The sequence below is a fragment of the Arachis ipaensis genome, chromosome B8 (assembly GCF_059453495.1).
Source record: "Arachis ipaensis isolate K30076 ecotype BB chromosome B8, ASM5945349v1, whole genome shotgun sequence".
NCBI lineage: Eukaryota > Viridiplantae > Streptophyta > Magnoliopsida > Fabales > Fabaceae > Arachis > Arachis ipaensis.
Window position 1 is genome coordinate 135,318,976 of NC_142443.1, and position 17,307 is coordinate 135,336,282.

The following is a 17,307-nucleotide window of genomic DNA, read 5'->3' on the forward strand; positions in this document are numbered from 1 at the left end:
CTATAATTGTCCTGAAACAATACATATGCTTTTTATTAGTCACCGATTGTCATTATCATTAATCATGGATTGCCCCCATCCCTTTTTTATCGTTATATTTTTTTTTCTAAATTTTTTATAATAAAAAAATAAAAATAAATTAAATTTTTATAATTTATTTTAATTTATCACAAAACAAAATATAAAAATACTAAATTTTATATCGTAATCTATTATGTTTTATTTTTAGTATCATATTTTATTTATAAGGAATGCTAGGGAATCAACAATTTTTATGATTTGTAGCCATCAAATATCCATCAATGATAATTTTAATGGTATAAAATTGGTGTGAAATTTCATCCAATGGTTCACTTTTCTTTACTGGTTACATGCTGGCTATAATTTGATAAAGTTGTTGGTCCCTAGACTTTTCTTTTATTTTATTCTAATAACCAAACGTTTGTCGGTGGGTATATATCCGTTTTTCTCATTGGACCACAGATTTTTCCTATATATGAGTAGGCATGATAGAAATTATAACATAGAATCCAATATTGATAAAGAAATAAAGGATGTGTAGTACTAACACTTCAGTACTTGATTGCTTCAACCCTGATGCAAAATTCAACATGCGTCATCGAAACACTGCAAATTATCATCCTAGTATTTGGAAGGATTATTTCCTTCAATATGCTTCACAATCCATGGTATATATCTATCTCTCTATATTGTTGCTTATACATGCATGCAAATGCAATAACAATCAACTGATATATTTTTTATATGGATGTAATGCAGGAATTTGATGATGAAACGAAGGCACAAATTGAAAAACTGAAGAAAGAAGTTGTCAAAATGCTTATTGACGCCTCAAAGGCTATTGAAGAAATAGTTGACTTGATTGATTTAATATGTCATTTGGGGATTCATTATCACTTTGAAAGCGAGATTGATGAAGTGCTGCAACAAATTCACAAGAATTATACGAAAAATGGAGAAATAATAATTGTTGATGATAACCTCCATTTACTTGCTTTGCTTTTTAGGTTATTAAGGCAACAAGGATATCACGTTTCACCAAGTATATACCTTATTCCTATTCTTTTTAAGTTACTTTTATATTTTGGCTTTAAATAACCTTAGTTTAATTTTTGTACAATATCTAGATGTGTTCAACAAATACAAGGATAATGAGAGTGGAAACTTTAGTGAAAAACTTGTGAAGAATGTGGAAGGATTACTAGAGTTGTATGAAGCATGTCATCTCAGAATTCATGGAGAAGAGATATTAGATGAAGCTTTTGCATTCACTTCCACTCAACTTAAATCCATTGCCACCCAATTGAAGCCTTCTCTTGCAGCACAAGTCAAGTATAGTTTAGGTCAACCTTTCCACCAAGGTTTGCCAAGATTGGAGGCACGCCGTTTTATTTCAATATATGAAGAAGATCCAACCCATAATCCCACTCTCCTCGTTCTTGCAAAATTAGATTTTAATTTCCTACAAACCTTGCATCGAAAAGAAGTTGGCAATATTTGCAAGTAAGCTCTTTAATTTAACCACAAAACCATTCTACTTTGTTAAATAAGTTTTCAAATTCCTATCAAAATAGTCATCTTGGTTAAATGTTTATACTCTTCTACAAAAGTTTAAAAATCAAAATGTTTGGTTTAGATATATATTGAGTGTTAGGGATTTGGATCCTCTAAAGTTTGAATTTCACTTTAGAGAGTAAAGTGTGATCTTCTACCCTTGAATAGTTTCTCTTTCATATTTATTATTAGTCCCACCTATAAAATCAATGATAAGAAATCACACTTTACTCTCTAAAGTGAAATTCAAACTTTAGAGGATCCAAAATCCAAATACGAGTGTTAGTATTAACACCATATATGAAGAGAGCAAGATTGAGGAACTCGATAAGTAAAGGCTATTCTTTGGTAGTCTGTTTAACTGTAAAATAGTTTTAAGCAGTTGTAATTAGTAGGTGTTATATAATGAATGTTTTCTATTGTTAAGTGTTGTTGGACTTTTTTGTTATTGAGCAGATTAAGTTTTTGTTAGAAGTGCACTACAGTTCACAAAAAATCTCTCTATTCTTTTTGTTGCTTCTATTGGGTACTCTGTTTTTTATTAGTTAGTTTATTTTATTTTTGTTAGATGTTTATAGTATAAATTAACTGTTGATATGTTTTATAAAAATATTTAGGAGACAATAGAAAATAAATTCGAAGTTTTCTCATTTTGTATTTCTTAATTGTTAGAATATATTAAGATTAATTAACACTGATTAGAATTATTTAGCATATTCGAAGTTATCTAAATATTATGTCTTTATTATTTCAATTTTTTAGCACCTATTAATACTTTTTTATATTGTATTATTTTATAACTTAAATATATACAAATCTTTTTTTACTGTTCTTTTTTATCTTTCTAACATTAACTATCACTTTTTTTTACATTCCTTAATTACTGCCAAAGTAATTAAGTAATATTTGATATAATAATAGTGTTATTATAGATGTTATAGGTATAAAATTATAAATGTTAAGTTAAATAAAATAATTTTGAGTTATTATCTCTCTAGCATTATCAAAGTTAAACTTATTTATTTAACTAACCACACCATAATTATTATAACATTGTTATTGTGTGTTTGTCCTTTAATTTTAGGTGGTGGAAGGAGCTTAATGTTGCTGTAAAACTACCATATGCTCGAGATAGAATTGTAGAATGTTGTAACTGGATTTTGGCGGTTTATTTTGAACCTCAATATTCTCAAGCTAGGAAAATTCTGATAAAATTGATTGCTCTTATATCAATTATTGATGATACATATGATGCCTATGGAACTATAGCTGAATTAAAACTTTTCACGGAGGCAATTGAAAGGTTGGTTAAAAATTATAAATAGATGGGTAAAGTATTATTTTTGTTCCTAAAGTTTAATAAAAGTTTTAAATTTTTATGCATTATTGTTAGATTTGTTTTAAATTTTTTAAAAATTTAACCGTAAAAAATATATTTAATGTAAATTAAAAACTTAGGACAAAACTGAATCAAAATAAAATTTAGGGATATTTTTAAAATTTTTGTCAAATTTTAAAAATAAAAAATATACTTTATCCTAAATAGATACTAATTTTTTTTATGCCAGGTAGCTGATATTTTGAGTCCAACTAATTGATGGTAGTACAAAACTCAAATATTGGAAGAGAAAATAAAATTGAAGGAATTGAATGGAAAGTTCATAGAATGTTCAAAATTTGAGTTTTTAATGAAAATATCATGTCTTTATTAATTTTAAAATTTGAAAGTTAATTTGGAATTAATGGTCACAAAAATTGTGGATATTGATAGTGAACTATCAAACTTTTCTAACTTCTAAAGTTTTTTGATGGTGGGATACATTACAGGTGGGATATTAGCTCCTTGGATGATCTTCCAGAATACATGAAATTAATTTATGAGTCTCTCATCAAAATTTTTGAAGAAGTAGAACGAGAACTTGAAAAACAAGGAAGAGGATATTGCATTAAATATTCCATTAAAGAAGTAAGACCCTTTTTTTTAACCTCTTAAAAATATATTATATTCAACTTGAATCCATTTCAATATATTGCATCCATCCAATTCTGTAAAATAATGGGGATCCTTTCAATTATTAAAAAAATTAAAAGTGTAAAGTGTGATCTTTAATTTTTTATTATTTTTTTTATATTTATTTTTTATCCTACTTATAAAATTAATGTTAAAAGATTACACTTTACTCTCTCAATTATTAAAAAAAATTAAAAAGATCCATTTCCCAATAAAAATAACAAGTATTATTCATTTTAAATTTGATAACATTTGCAAGATATATGAGATATATATCATTGGACCGATCAAATTTATTCCATTGACATGCATCTCTTAGAGCCAAACTCCAGTCAGAGCGAATCTAAAAATCTTTTGAAGAAGAGGCCAAAATTTAAATATTTATATAATTAAATATTATATTATATAATTGATAATATTATTTATTATTATTATTTTTAATAAAATATTATTAATAAGTGTTATATTAAAATAAAAAATTCTACTAAAAATAATAACTTTATGTTTGATATCATTTATAATAACTAAAATTTTAATTTTTATCCTTTATTATTATAAAAAATATAACATGAACAATATAGATTAGTTATTCTGATATTTTTTATATATACATTTAAAATAAATTAATAAATAAAATATGCAAAATATTCATACTAATATATAATTTATTTAATATATTATTATTTTAATATCATAAAAAATAAATAAATAGATTTAAAAGTTAAGAAAAAAATTAAAAAGATAGAAAGAACAATTAAAGAAAAAGAATTCATCAAAATAAATTACTAATGAAAAAATAAAGAATAAAATTAAAGGAACAATTAAAAAAGATTTATTGATCAAAATAGTTAGCCTAAAAATATAATATATTATTAATATTTAAAATGTAATAATTAGAATTTGAGTCCAGGTCATAAGACAAAAAAATATTTTAATTAATCATTAAACTAATAACTCAATTTTAAAATTAAATGTATTATCATATAATTATAGAAATTTTAAATTTTTTTAAAAATTATGACCCTAACTCCAGTTAATAATTCTTTGACATTAAAAAAATCCAAAATTCAAGAATTGAAATTCAATCTTTTAATTTTTTTTTATACATTAGTAATATATAATAAGACTTGAAACTGAAATTTCATATGGCCTGACAAATTGAAATATTAAATTGACACATTTCACACTACAATTGTACATTATTCTAAATACTTCATGAATTTCTTTAGTTCATTTAGTTTCATCCTTACTAAAAATAATTAAATTCATAATAAAATTAGATTGATTGAATGGTTAATTTATTTGTCTGCATAAATAAATATTAAAATAAATTTAAATTTTGTCTTAATTAAATGGTTAATTCACTTATTTTAAATTTGTTGAGTTAAAAAATACCGTAAAAAATTAACAATAATAATTTTGTTATATAATACATGTGGAATGGCAGCTTCAAAAGACAATCCAGGCCTATATGACTGAAGCCAAATGGTTGAATAACAAATATATACCAACAATAGCAGAACACTTACAGATATCAACATTATCATCTGCTTATTCATTCCTCGTGACAAGTTCTTACATTGGCATGGGAGATATCGCCATAGAAGACATCTTCAAATGGGTAACAAGTAAACCCAAAATTGTTACAGCTTCCACAATTATTTGCAGGTTCATGGATGACATTGTCTCTAATGAGGTATATTTATGTGCAATATACAAACACAACATACAAGTTTAACTATCATATTAGGTATATATATATATATAATAATAATTAGTTATTCGTATATATAAAATATATATTAAAATATAAAATATACATTAAAAATAAATTTTAAAAATATATATATTTATACTAAAAATAATACTAGAAAGACAATAATTTAAAATTATTTTATTTAATTTAACATCTAAAATTTTATATATGCATTTATAATTACATACTTATTATATTTAAAATTATCCATTTATTTTAACCATAATTAAAAAATATAAAATAATAAAAAAAATTTTGAACTATGTTAAATTGATTTTTATTGTCTTTCAAATATTTTTGTTATACAAAAATAAATATATGGTGCTGACTTTTGTGTGCATATTGTATTTTTGAAAGTTCAATTTATATTATAATTGAATTTTAATGTATAATTTTTTTTTCTGAATTTTTTCCTTATTATTTAGTCATGTGAAAGTTATTTTAAAAACTAAATCTCATTGAATAGTTTGAACAAGAAAGAGAACATGTTGCCTCAATAATAGAATGCTATATGAGAGATTGTGGTGTATCTAAAGAAGAAGCCATTCAAGAATTGCAAAAGGGAGTTACAGATGCTTGGAAGGATATAAATGAGGAATGCCTCAAGCCAACCAAAGTTCCAATGTTATTTCGCGTGTTCTGAACATGGCACGATTTATTGATGTGATGTACAAAGATGAAGATTGCTACACTCATGCTGAAGGAAAAATGAAGGAATGCATTCAAGCTTTAATTGTTGATCCGGTGCCAATCAATAATATGAGAAAGAAGGATATAAAACCTTTTATATATGCCTAAACAAAATCTAATAAAATTGTAAGAGAATTTTCTTATTTAATATAAAGTATTTATTTATATATTTTGGTTTTTAAAAAATTTTAAATTAGATACTTTAGTTTTCAACTAAAATTAATTAATTCGCTAGTCTTTAATATTTAACTCTGTAGATCATATTAGTTTTTAGTTCACTTTGTTCCATCAACTCCTAATAACAGAACTATCTTGCATAGTTATCGTGTCAGACGTTATTACGTTAAGTGTCACATATACGAAAAAGACAAATTAATCTCTAGACAAATTACAGTCAATTTGGTCCTTCAAAATATTATTGTTAGACAAATTAATTCCCAAAATTATTTATTATAAGATAAATCAATCTCAAAAAATATTCATTATTAAAAAAATTATACTATCACAAATATAAAAAAGATTTTAAACTAGAATATCTATTTTTTGCTGAGATCAGAGATAAAGTTCCACCCTTCAATAGCACAGTCACCTAAGTCATCTTACAATAGCTCTAGAAACCTCTTTCATTTCTTTTTGGTCTCATTATTTACTACCACATAGACAATCACATAGAAATGATTAAGACAAAGTATAAAGTTAAGAGAGAGAGTGAGACTAATGCTAAAGAGATTGGACAAGATAATATTAATGAAATTTCACCAAAAAGTGATGAAGGAACATAGGGAGCCATCACTAAAACTGGAGCATAGGGAGTAGTAGTTGAGATCGTCATATCAATTAACTACTAGTAACATGAAACATGTTGGGGCTAGAACTGGAGGACCTCAACCTCAAATTCCAATAACAACTAACAAAACAGGAAATCCACAAAATGAATGTTTATGGCTTATTTATTGTATCTGGAATAGTGCAAGAGACTGCTTCTAGAACAAAACTAATAATCCAAATCACATTTGTACAAGAGAGTTCTGATCTAGTCTGGTTTATCAGAATTGGGTAATAGTCAAGTTAGAAAAGAGGCTTGATACGAGCTCAAGTACCAATCCTAACCCAATGAAAAAAACTATAGATGATGAAGGGGTGATTGGGCCAAGTAATTCAAGACCGCAGGAGAAGAACAAAAGAAGAAGAAGGCAATCAGTTTAGACGAAGGACTACGAAGTAGAGGTGTTCAAATCCAAATCGATTTAAATTAAACCGCTCATCCAATTCAATCTAAATTGAAAACCGATTAAAATCGCACTAATTTGGATTCAATTGGATTCTATTTTTTATAAACCGCTGGATCGGATCGGATTTCGGATACTTTTCATAACCGATCTAATCCAATCCAAACCGCACAATGTACTATAATGTTATTATTTTATTATTATATTTACAATTATACTTATAACATGTTCAATTTGTTATATATTTTTATATTATTTATATATTATTATTATTTAATAAATATTTTATGTTCAAAATGTAATTTATTTATTTATTTATTTTAACTAACCTATAATTTTATTTCTATTCTTATGTTATTGTTGATTTTTAAGATGCTGTTGAGACTTGTTATGTCATTGTTGGTTATTTAAAATTTGTTGATTTAGACTTGTTATATATGTTTAATTTTTTTAATTTACCAAACCGCAAATCCAATCAAATCCAAACCGCTTGAAATTGGATCGAATCGGATCAGATTTTTTTTAAAAAGTCATCTAATCCAAACTGCACCGCAAGTAAAATTAGTGTTTGAATCGGATAAATTTTTTTACTCAAAATCGATCCAAACCGCACCATGAACACCCTTACTACGAAGCTTAAAGGAATGCATAGCAGGAGAATAATGCTTGAGACAATAGCAAAAGCTAGTTATGTAACCACCTAGTGGAGTGAGTCGTATATAGCAGGAAATGGAGTCACAAAAGGCATGCAGAAAATATCATACATCTTGAGGAGTCTCCCTTACTCAAAAATAAAATTATTGTCTTATCTTCACCGTCCATATAATTCACACATATTTCTGTTAATTCTTCTTATTTGATGTTGTTGCTGTTGACTAGATCAAATCAAAATCAGATTCCTAATTCCTTTCATGAATTTTTTTATGTAAATAGAATTAATTATAAATTTTTTCCTTTTTTGGTTTAGATTAATTTTAGGGATTTTATGATTATAAATCTTTCTTTTATTTTAGGCTAATATTTTTCCTTTCTTTCCTATTTTATAGTTATTTCTATCTCTATAATTCCCCTATAAAGAGGCTGATTCCCTGTACATTTGATAATATAATATATTCAAACACTTCAACTTGGTATCAGAGCAGGATCTCTGCACTGTGCCTCTGATTTATAGCTATGGTTGACAGTTTCTCAGTCATTAATCCTGAACAGAAGGAGAACACCACTCCTACTCCATCAGATTTAAAATCTGAGCAACGGGTACTAGTTAGTGGTGACTCCCATTCAGTTCAGATCACCACATTTTGACTCAATGGGTCAAACTACCTTAGGTGGTCTCAATCAATTCAGATGTATATCCGTGGAAGAAGAAAGATTGGATATCTCACCGGTGAGCGAAGTCAGCCTAACATCACTGACCCACAATATAATGTGTGGGATACCACAAATTCTACGGTGATGACATGGCTGGTGAACTCAATGAAGGAGGATATTAGTAGTAACTACATATACTATACCACTGCCAAAGAATTGTGGGATAGTGTCAAGGAGATGTACTCTGATCTTGGGAATAAATTCCAAATTTATGAACTTACTCTAAAAACTAGAGAAATTCAACAAGAGAGTGACAATGTCACCAAATATTTTCACACATTGAAGCGGGTGTGGCAGGATCTTGACCACTTCAATAACTACAAGTGAAATTCATCCGCTAATGCCAAACACCACCAACAAACAGTGAAAGAAAGGAGGATATTCTAGTTTTTTGCAGGCCTCAACGTGGAGCTAGATGAAATTTGTGGCAGAATTATTGGAAGAGCAATCCTACCCTTAATTAGAGAAGTATTTGCTGAAGTTAGAAGAGAGGAAACTCGTAGAGCTGTGATGATGGGAAAAGGCAAGACTGAACAGACTTCTTTGGAGTCTAATGCACTCTTAGTGGTACCTGCTGCACTTAAAAGTTCATCAAATCAGAAGCACCCCTCCCATTTTTGGTGTGACCACTGCAATAAACCTCATCACACTCGAGAAACCTGCTGGAAGATTCATGAAAAACCAGCACATCTTAAAGGCAGCAAACCTGGTCCCAAAATACGCTCTACCCTAATTGCTCATGAGGTTGAAAAATCATCATTGAGTAAGGAACAGGTTGAGCAGCTCATAAAGCTGTTAAATTCCAGTTCTGTGTCTAGTACTCCTAGTAGTTCTTTGACTCAAACAGGTAATTTTAGTATTTCTATGTCCCTTAACTGTACCTCAAACTTGAATGCACCATGGATTGTTGATTCAGGTGCATCTGACCATATGACCAGCCTCTCCCTTTTATTTAAAAGTTATTCTCCTTGCTTTGAAAATGAGAAAATTAGAGTTGCTAATGGTAGTCTTTTATCTATTGCTGAAAAAGGTACTATTAAACTGTCCAAAAATATTGACCTAAAAAATGTCCTACATGTATCAAAGCTTTCTTGTAATCTCCTCTCTATTAGTAAAATCTGCAAGGATTCCAATTGTGCTGTGACATTCTTTGACACTCATGATATTTTTCAGGACCGGACCTCGGAAAAGATGATTGGCAATGCTAAGATGATGGATGGGCTTTATCATTTTTAGGATATTTCGGAGGATAAAATAGCTAAAGAATTTAGTGGTATAAGTTCTATGCCTATAAAGGACCAAATAATGCTCTGGCACAATAGACTAGGACACCCTAGTTTTCCATATCTCAAACATTTGTTTCCAAGTTTGTTTAAGAATATTAATTCTTCCTTAATTAAATGTGAAAGTTGTATTCATCCAAAGAGTCATAGAGCTCCTTATTACTCTCAACCTTATCATGCATCTTGTAAGAACCCACGTATTCACGTAAAACCGTTTTAATAAAATAATTTTAGTTCCCGGAATAGATTCAAAATTTAGAAGTTTTAATTTGAAAATATAAATGTGAAATTTGATTTCAGTAAAATTTTCTGAATTGGAAAATGTACCTTTTCAAAAAGATTTTTGTAAAAATGCGTATTGGCGCTTAAGCTGGCAGTATCGGCTCTAGACTGTCCAGTACCGCGTATTTTGGAAAATATTAGTTTGAAAATCAATTTATTATTTTGAAAGGAGAAAAATAATTTAGAATAAAAAACCGGACACTAATCTTAAAGGTTTTGTCCCAAAGTGGGCCAAACGGACCAAAAATGCTAACGCATTGGACCGAGCCCAAACTGAGCCCAAGGTCCAACATATATAAGCTCATTTAATGAACATTTCAGCCCATTCTTCCCCATTTTGATGAGAGAGCCGCGGTTTTGAAGAGAGGAGAGGAGGAGGAGAGGAGGAAGAGAGTGCATTATTCACCTCCACCTTCCGGAAGCCATAGCTTTTGATGCGGAGCTCCGATTGACAAGCCGTTTGCGGCCATGCGAAGCTCTTGTCGAGCTCTACATTTCTATCTAAGCAAATCTGGTAAGAAACCATATCTCACTTTCCAGTTTCATGCCCTAGATTTCTGCATTTTTGAAGTTATGGTTTTAAGTAGATTTTGTGGTTTTGGTTGTTTAGGTGATCTTTAGTAGCGGGTAATTGATGGATTTTATCCTTAGTCTCATTGAATAGGGTAAGAAACTTCTTTATCCTTGTGGTTTGATATAATATGAGCTTTAGTTAATTGATGTATGGTTATGTTGTATGTATGAAGCTTGTTTTTGGAGTTGGTGGTGGCTTTTGGTGTGGCTTTGATGGTTTGGAGCTTGGTGGAAGCTTGATTGGAATCAAGTTTGGTGTTTGAGCATATTGGAAATCGGCCAAGGTATGGTTTCGGTTTTCTTTATGTAATATGTAATGTTTCTAGACATTTAGGCTAGTTGACCCTTAAGATAGGATTGAATGCTTTGGGTGTATGCTTAATTGTATGTGATCTTGATGTTTGGCAATAACTTGTATGATGGTGATGGTGATATGGAGTTTTGGTATGAGGAGTATATGAGTTTGATGGTGATTGTTGGTATTTAATGATGATGAAGTTTGATGATAAATGTGTGATTTAATTGTAATTGATGAGGGATTGATGATTATTGAAATTGATGAGGAATTGTAGTGATTGTTGATATTATTGATGATTGATATTGATTATGAATGTTATGATGGTTTAGGGTGTTGGTGATGATTTTGATTATTGGTTACTGTGGTTCATGATGGAAGTAAGTGAGTGAAGTAGTTGAAAATTGAATGGATTGGATGATAATAATGGAATAAAGGAATTGGTGCTTGTATTGATTAATGTTGAGAATTTGAATGGTGGTATTAAGAAAAAGGGATGTGATGTTAGGTTGAATTTTAGATTTGGATGAGGTGAGTATTAAATGATTTAGATTGATTGAGTGGTTGAAGTAGTGTTTGGTATGAATTGTGGGTTGTTTTTGGTATGGTTGAAATGTGAGTGATTGGTATTGGATTGAGGTTTGGTCAAAATTGAGGTTATGTGGTTTTTGGGTAAAATTGGATTTTTGGTGAACTTTGTCTGATCATAACTTTTGCCTCGATTTTCAAAATTTGTTGAATTTGGTTTATATTTGAAGATTATTGAGAACCCTTCGATATGATTTAAAGTTTGCAAAATTTGGGATTTTGTAGAGGAAGTTATGATCATTCAAAGTTGGTGTTAAAAATATGAAATTTTGCAAAGTTGCAGAATTTCAGGGTTTCTGATATGTGCGCACGCACAATCTACGAAAATATTATTCTGTGCAGACGCACAGATCTGTGCGTACGCGCAGGCAGGGGAAAGGGCTCTGGTAGCAGCACTAGCATAGGTTTTGCGTGCGCACATCAATGAAGAATTACGACCTGTGTGGACGCACAGCCCTGTGCGCATGCACAAGTCGGGAAGGGACGTTTGTTAGGGGCACTCGCACAGCTTGTGCGAGTGAACAGACTTTATAAATTTTAGTACCTGTGTGCGTACGCACACTTTCAAAATCTTCCTGGGCGTGCGCACGCACACCCCTGTGCGGACGCACACGCCCTGTTTCTCAAATTTTATTTTTTTTTCAACTATTTCACCTTTCCGACAAGGTTGTAAGCTTCTATAACACCATTTTAAGACTCTTGGGCTTATTTTAGAGCATTGAAATATGGGAAAGGTCCTAGGGGTTTAAGTTGGGTTTTTTTTTTGAAAAGTTAGCAAATGGAGGTTTAGGTTTCTGGTGTATTGCGGATGAGTTAGTTGAGAGAGAATGAAGAGTGGTGCATATGGTGATTGTTGACAATGACTTAGGAAATTGATGAACTAATGAGCTCGGAATGGAAGTGATGAATTGATGATGGTTATGATGAGTTGAAGACTCAAAGAGGAATGATGATCTTGTTGAATAATGAGATTGTGCCAAGCACTATATCCTTGGGTTAAGTATGATAGTGTGCAGGGTATTATGTCTCTGGGATTGAATTATGATTGATAATCTTTTCTGCTACAAGAGTGTGCCAGGCACTATATCCTTGGGTTATGCATGCAAGTGTTCCCAGAACTATATCTGTGGGTGAATAGTGTGTGCCCAGCAAAAAAGCGACATCCGAAAGGATGTGTTGGGTTGGCATTTATGGACCGATAAGTGATATCACGAGCCATTAAGATAGACATTCATCATGTGCATTTTCTATCTATTTGTATGCTTTGGCGACTTGTAATTGTATGCTTAAATGAATAACATGCCTATTTGCTTACTTGAACTACTTGCTCTATATGCTTCTACTTGTGTTCTACTTGCTTGCATTTATATTGTGATTGTCTGGTGCTGAGGAGGTTAGGTAAGCGGTGGCGATGGGATCGCACAGAAGTTAGGTTGACGATGGCTGTGGGATACAGCGGTGTGAAAAGTATTAGTTAGAATTCCCCTAGGTTTAGACAACCCTGATTTATGATTTAAGTTCTTTTATTTATTTTGTTCTAAGCTTGATTATCCGTATGTGATGTGGAGTTCTAGGATTTCCTTCGGCGTCCCGGAGCCTTACATCTTACATCATTGGGCACTGTTACCATACTAAGAACCTCCTGTTCTCATTCCATACTTTGTTGTTGTTTTTCAAATGCAGGTCGTAATCTACTTCGGTGAGATTGCGGATATAGTGACAAAGCGGAGTATGGTTCCTCCTTGGTTTAATTTATTTTACTTTGTTATAGTTACTCTCTCATCTTTTTGTGTTTTATCTTTATGGCCTTAGAGGCTTACTTGAGAGATAGGTTGTATAAGCTGTTTTAATTCTAAAACTCTGTATATCTCTATTTGTAACTAGTCGGCTTAAACTCCGCAAGCTGCAGCTAGTTCTCTATGATTATTATACTCTTATATTTATATAACTTATATTCTCTTACACCTATACATTGTCTCTTATGCGTTAGCTTCGTGTGAATGCCTCACGCTTCTGTAATTCTGTAATTTGATTATTAATCCTTCATCAGGCTTATATATATGTATAAGCCTTAGAACTGTTGTAACCTCTGATTAACCTTTGCTTTATGGCTAGAGGTAAAGCTTAGGGTAATTGGGGTGTTACATTTAGTGGTATCAGAGTGGTTCATCCTCGTGAGCCTGAGGGATGGACTGATTGTGCTTCATTGCATACTCTGGGTCATTTTTCTTTCATGCTATTTAGGTTATCTACTTGATATCTCATAGCATGCTTGTTTGTGAGTGCCTTTTTGGGTTAATTGAAGCACTAGACCTTTGATATTGAGATTGATCACCTTGATATCGAATGTTTGGTGTAGACAGGAACCCTAATGGCTACTCGCGGACGAGGTCGTACACGTTCACGAAGAGAGAGAGTAGGAATGAGCGACCGACCGATAACCATGCCGAGTTCAGGGCGGCAATGGCGAATTTTTCAAACATCATGGGGGCTACCGCTACTGCGACTCTGCAAGCTGTGCAGAGGTTAGGCCAACCGGCCGAAAACGGAAACAAAAATGGTGTAGGAAATGCGAATGAGAATGCGGGAGGAAACGGAGATAACACGGGAGGTGCTCCGATGACCTTGGCGACCTTTCTCAAGGGTCATCCTCCGAGTTTTCGAGGTTCAACTAATCCCACGGAAGCAGATAACTGGTTCCAAGCTATGGAACGCGCACTGCAAGCGCAACATGTCCCGCATAACCAATACGTAGAGTTTGCTGCTTACCAACTTCGGGAAGAGGCCCAGCATTGGTGGCAAACAAAATGCCACTTGCTACAGCTCCAGAATGCAGATGTTCCTTGGGATGTATTTCAAACGGCCTTCTACAAGAAGTACTTCCCTGAGTCTGCAAGGGAAGCGAAGGAGATGGAACTGATGCAGCTGAAGCATGGTTCTTTGCCTTTGGCAGATTATACCAGCAAATTTGAGAAACTTTGTAGGTTCTCTAGGGCGTGTCAGGGTGCCCCGAAAACCTATGAAAGTTGGAAGTGTATCACGTATCAAAGGGATTTGAAGTACGACATCATGACTGTTGTGGCTCCTATGGAGATTTGTATTTTCTCTGATTTGGTGAACAAGGCAAGAGTGGTTGAAGAATACGTGAATATGGTAGCCTCGTCAAAGGAGACTTCTGGAGGAAATACTAGTAGAGAGCGTGATGATCATCTTGGACTAAGGGGACAGAATTTTAAAAGAAATGAACATACTCATCAACATCTGCGAGGTCAAGGGGATTTCAGAAAGAACAACAATGCTCAGTTCCACATGGCAAAGGGAGATGGTCAATGCTACACTTGCGGATTACCAGGGCACCTTGCTAAGGACTGCCGTAGAGGGAGGAACCGAGGTGTGAGTAAGAGTCAGCAACCAGGCCGTGTGTTTGCTTTGGAGGCACGTGAGGTGACGAGGTCGGATCCTCCGACGAGAGGTAAGCGTATGCTTTGAGTCTTATATTGCCTGGACCTGAGGTTAGTTTGGTTCTATCTTTTGTAAAGACGTCGTTAGAATTTCAAGAGCTTAGAGTTTTGTTGGAAGTAAACCATGGGGAAAGGAGGATTTTAGCGGCGATAGCCGAGGATTTTGGACTTGTGATGACGAACGATCCGAGTTGGCGTGCCGGAATGGTTACCAGGTATGACTAGAAGTCTTGGCGGTTCCCTATGTGGGCGATGGTCACGGTTCAACACGAGTAGCAACAGGAATACCGACTAACGTCCTTGCGATTTTTAACTATGATTTTTACCGTTTTAAGATTTAGAGTGATTTCAAATCTGGTTTGGAGCTTTGGTTTAACTGATTTGGTTTTGAAACTAGGATTTGAACTTTTGATCAAATGTTACGATTTTAAAAGGAAAGTGAGTCCTAAGATTTTGTTGGCTTGTGATTTTGGTTGTAAATCTAACTTATCAAAATGGATTCAAATTTAAAGATTTCGATTTAAGGGTTTCAATGAATTTGGGAAAATCGTGCCTTAAAATGATTGATTTACAAATAAAAAGTTTTTGACTCTTTTGATAAGATTTTAACAATGGACTCATTTAGATTGAAGTTGTTTTAAAGATTTTGACAAATACTACAAAATCGGTATTTGGTTTAAGGAAAATTTCTGGATTCTTAATGACGATAATCAGAGTGACGCAACGGAAGTTATACGCTAAGTTGTCAACGTGTGAGTTCTGGAATGAGGAAGTGAAGTTCTTTGGTCACGTGGTGAGAAAAGGAGGAATAACCGTAGATCCTTCTAAGATGGAGACGGTGATGGAATGAAAAAGACCAACAATGGTAGCGGAAGTCAGAAGCTTCTTGGGTTTAGCCAGATATCACCGGAGATTCTTTGAAGGGTTTTCCTGAATTGCACTACCGATGACTAAGTTGACAAGAAAAGAAGTGTCTTTGTTTGGATGTCAAAGTGTGCAGAGAGTTTTCAAATTTTGAAGCAGAAGTTAACTTCAGCACCTGTTTTAATCTTGTTGGAACCGCATGAACCGTTCAAAGTATACTATGATGCTTCTCTGAAGGGTTTAAGCTGCGTGTTGATGCAACACCAGAGTATGGTGGCTTACGCATCGCGTTAGCTGGGACCGCATGAGGGGAACTATTCAACTCATGATCTGGAATTAGCGGCGATTGTGTTTACACCGGAGATTTGGAGGCACCACCTGTGCGGAGTGACGTTTAGCGTCTTTTCTGATCATAAGAGTCTCATGTATGTCTTTGATCAGAAAGAGCTTAAAATTGCGTTGGAGAAGACAGATGGAGTTGCTAAAGGATTATAATTTTGAACAAAGTTATTACCCTGGAAAGGCAAAGGTGGTCGCAGGTGCATTGGGTCGGAAATCTTTAACAATTGCCTGGGTAAGAATCAAGAAAGAGGAGCTAATGGATAAGTTTGTGGATTTTAAGCTGGACATTGGTGAGGTTGCCGGAAGAACTTGTTTGAACCAGTTGCAGATTTCAAGCACGATTAAGACGGAGATTCAGAGGGCTCAGCAAGATGAGCTGAAGCTTCAGAAATTGTTGCAACCAGTTGGTGATAAGAGGCGTGAAAAATTTGCTAAGGAGGGTGAAAGATTAAGGAGAGATAAGGGGAGAGTTTGCACACAGGATGTCGGAAGTTTGAGACAATACTTGTTGTCGGGGGCACACTACAGTGGATTTTCTGTTCATCCCAAAAGCACGAAGATGTATTGTAACTTAAAGAAGATGTTCTGGTGGCCTGGGATGAAAGGTGATGTAGCTACAGCGGCATCCAAGTGTTTGACGTGTTAGAAGGCGAAGATAGAGCATTAGAAGCCGTCAGGAACGATACAGCCTCTTGAGATTCCTTAGTGGAAGTGGGCTATGATGCGGTTTGGATGATCGTGGTTCGCTTAACCAAATCTGCTCATTTTCTGCCTATCCGAGTGAACTGTTTAATGGAGGAGATGGTGAGAGAGAACGTAGACATGGTAGGACTCTGTGATGGGGATATATTGCATAACTCAGATTTTCAAGGGCGAAAATCTTTTAAGGAGGGGAGGATGTAAGAACCCGTATTTTCACGTAAAACCATTTTAATAAAATAATATTAGTGCCCAGAATAGATTCAAAATTTAGAAGTTTTAATTTGA

At 32.8% G+C, this 17,307-nt stretch overlaps 4 protein-coding genes across 4 annotated transcripts; all 4 read left to right on the top strand.

The window, feature by feature from the left end:
- Window positions 1-518: 518 nt before the first annotated feature.
- Window positions 519-6,195, top strand: LOC107612685 ((-)-germacrene D synthase-like). Its single transcript, XM_088497133.1, has 7 exons — window positions 519-689; window positions 781-1,063; window positions 1,149-1,524; window positions 2,660-2,878; window positions 3,403-3,541; window positions 5,034-5,282; window positions 5,809-6,195. Exons 1-7 carry the CDS (start codon window positions 555-557, stop codon window positions 5,983-5,985), a joined length of 1,578 nt encoding a protein of 525 aa, XP_088353259.1. The 5' UTR covers window positions 519-554; the 3' UTR covers window positions 5,986-6,195.
- A 2,239-nt stretch (window positions 6,196-8,434) lies between these two features.
- On the top strand, window positions 8,435-8,959 carry LOC148549947 (uncharacterized). Its single transcript, XM_088495863.1, has 2 exons — window positions 8,435-8,518; window positions 8,609-8,959. Exons 1-2 carry the CDS (start codon window positions 8,435-8,437, stop codon window positions 8,957-8,959), a joined length of 435 nt encoding a protein of 144 aa, XP_088351989.1.
- Window positions 8,435-9,840, top strand: LOC148549948 (uncharacterized). Its single transcript, XM_088496285.1, has 2 exons — window positions 8,435-9,479; window positions 9,806-9,840. The coding sequence occupies exons 1-2, from the start codon at window positions 9,143-9,145 to the stop codon at window positions 9,838-9,840; spliced, it is 372 nt and encodes a 123-aa protein (XP_088352411.1). The 5' UTR covers window positions 8,435-9,142.
- A 4,276-nt stretch (window positions 9,841-14,116) lies between these two features.
- Window positions 14,117-16,966, top strand: LOC148549949 (uncharacterized). Its single transcript, XM_088495864.1, has 3 exons — window positions 14,117-15,125; window positions 15,212-15,329; window positions 16,420-16,966. The coding sequence occupies exons 1-3, from the start codon at window positions 14,117-14,119 to the stop codon at window positions 16,964-16,966; spliced, it is 1,674 nt and encodes a 557-aa protein (XP_088351990.1).
- Window positions 16,967-17,307: the final 341 nt, after the last annotated feature.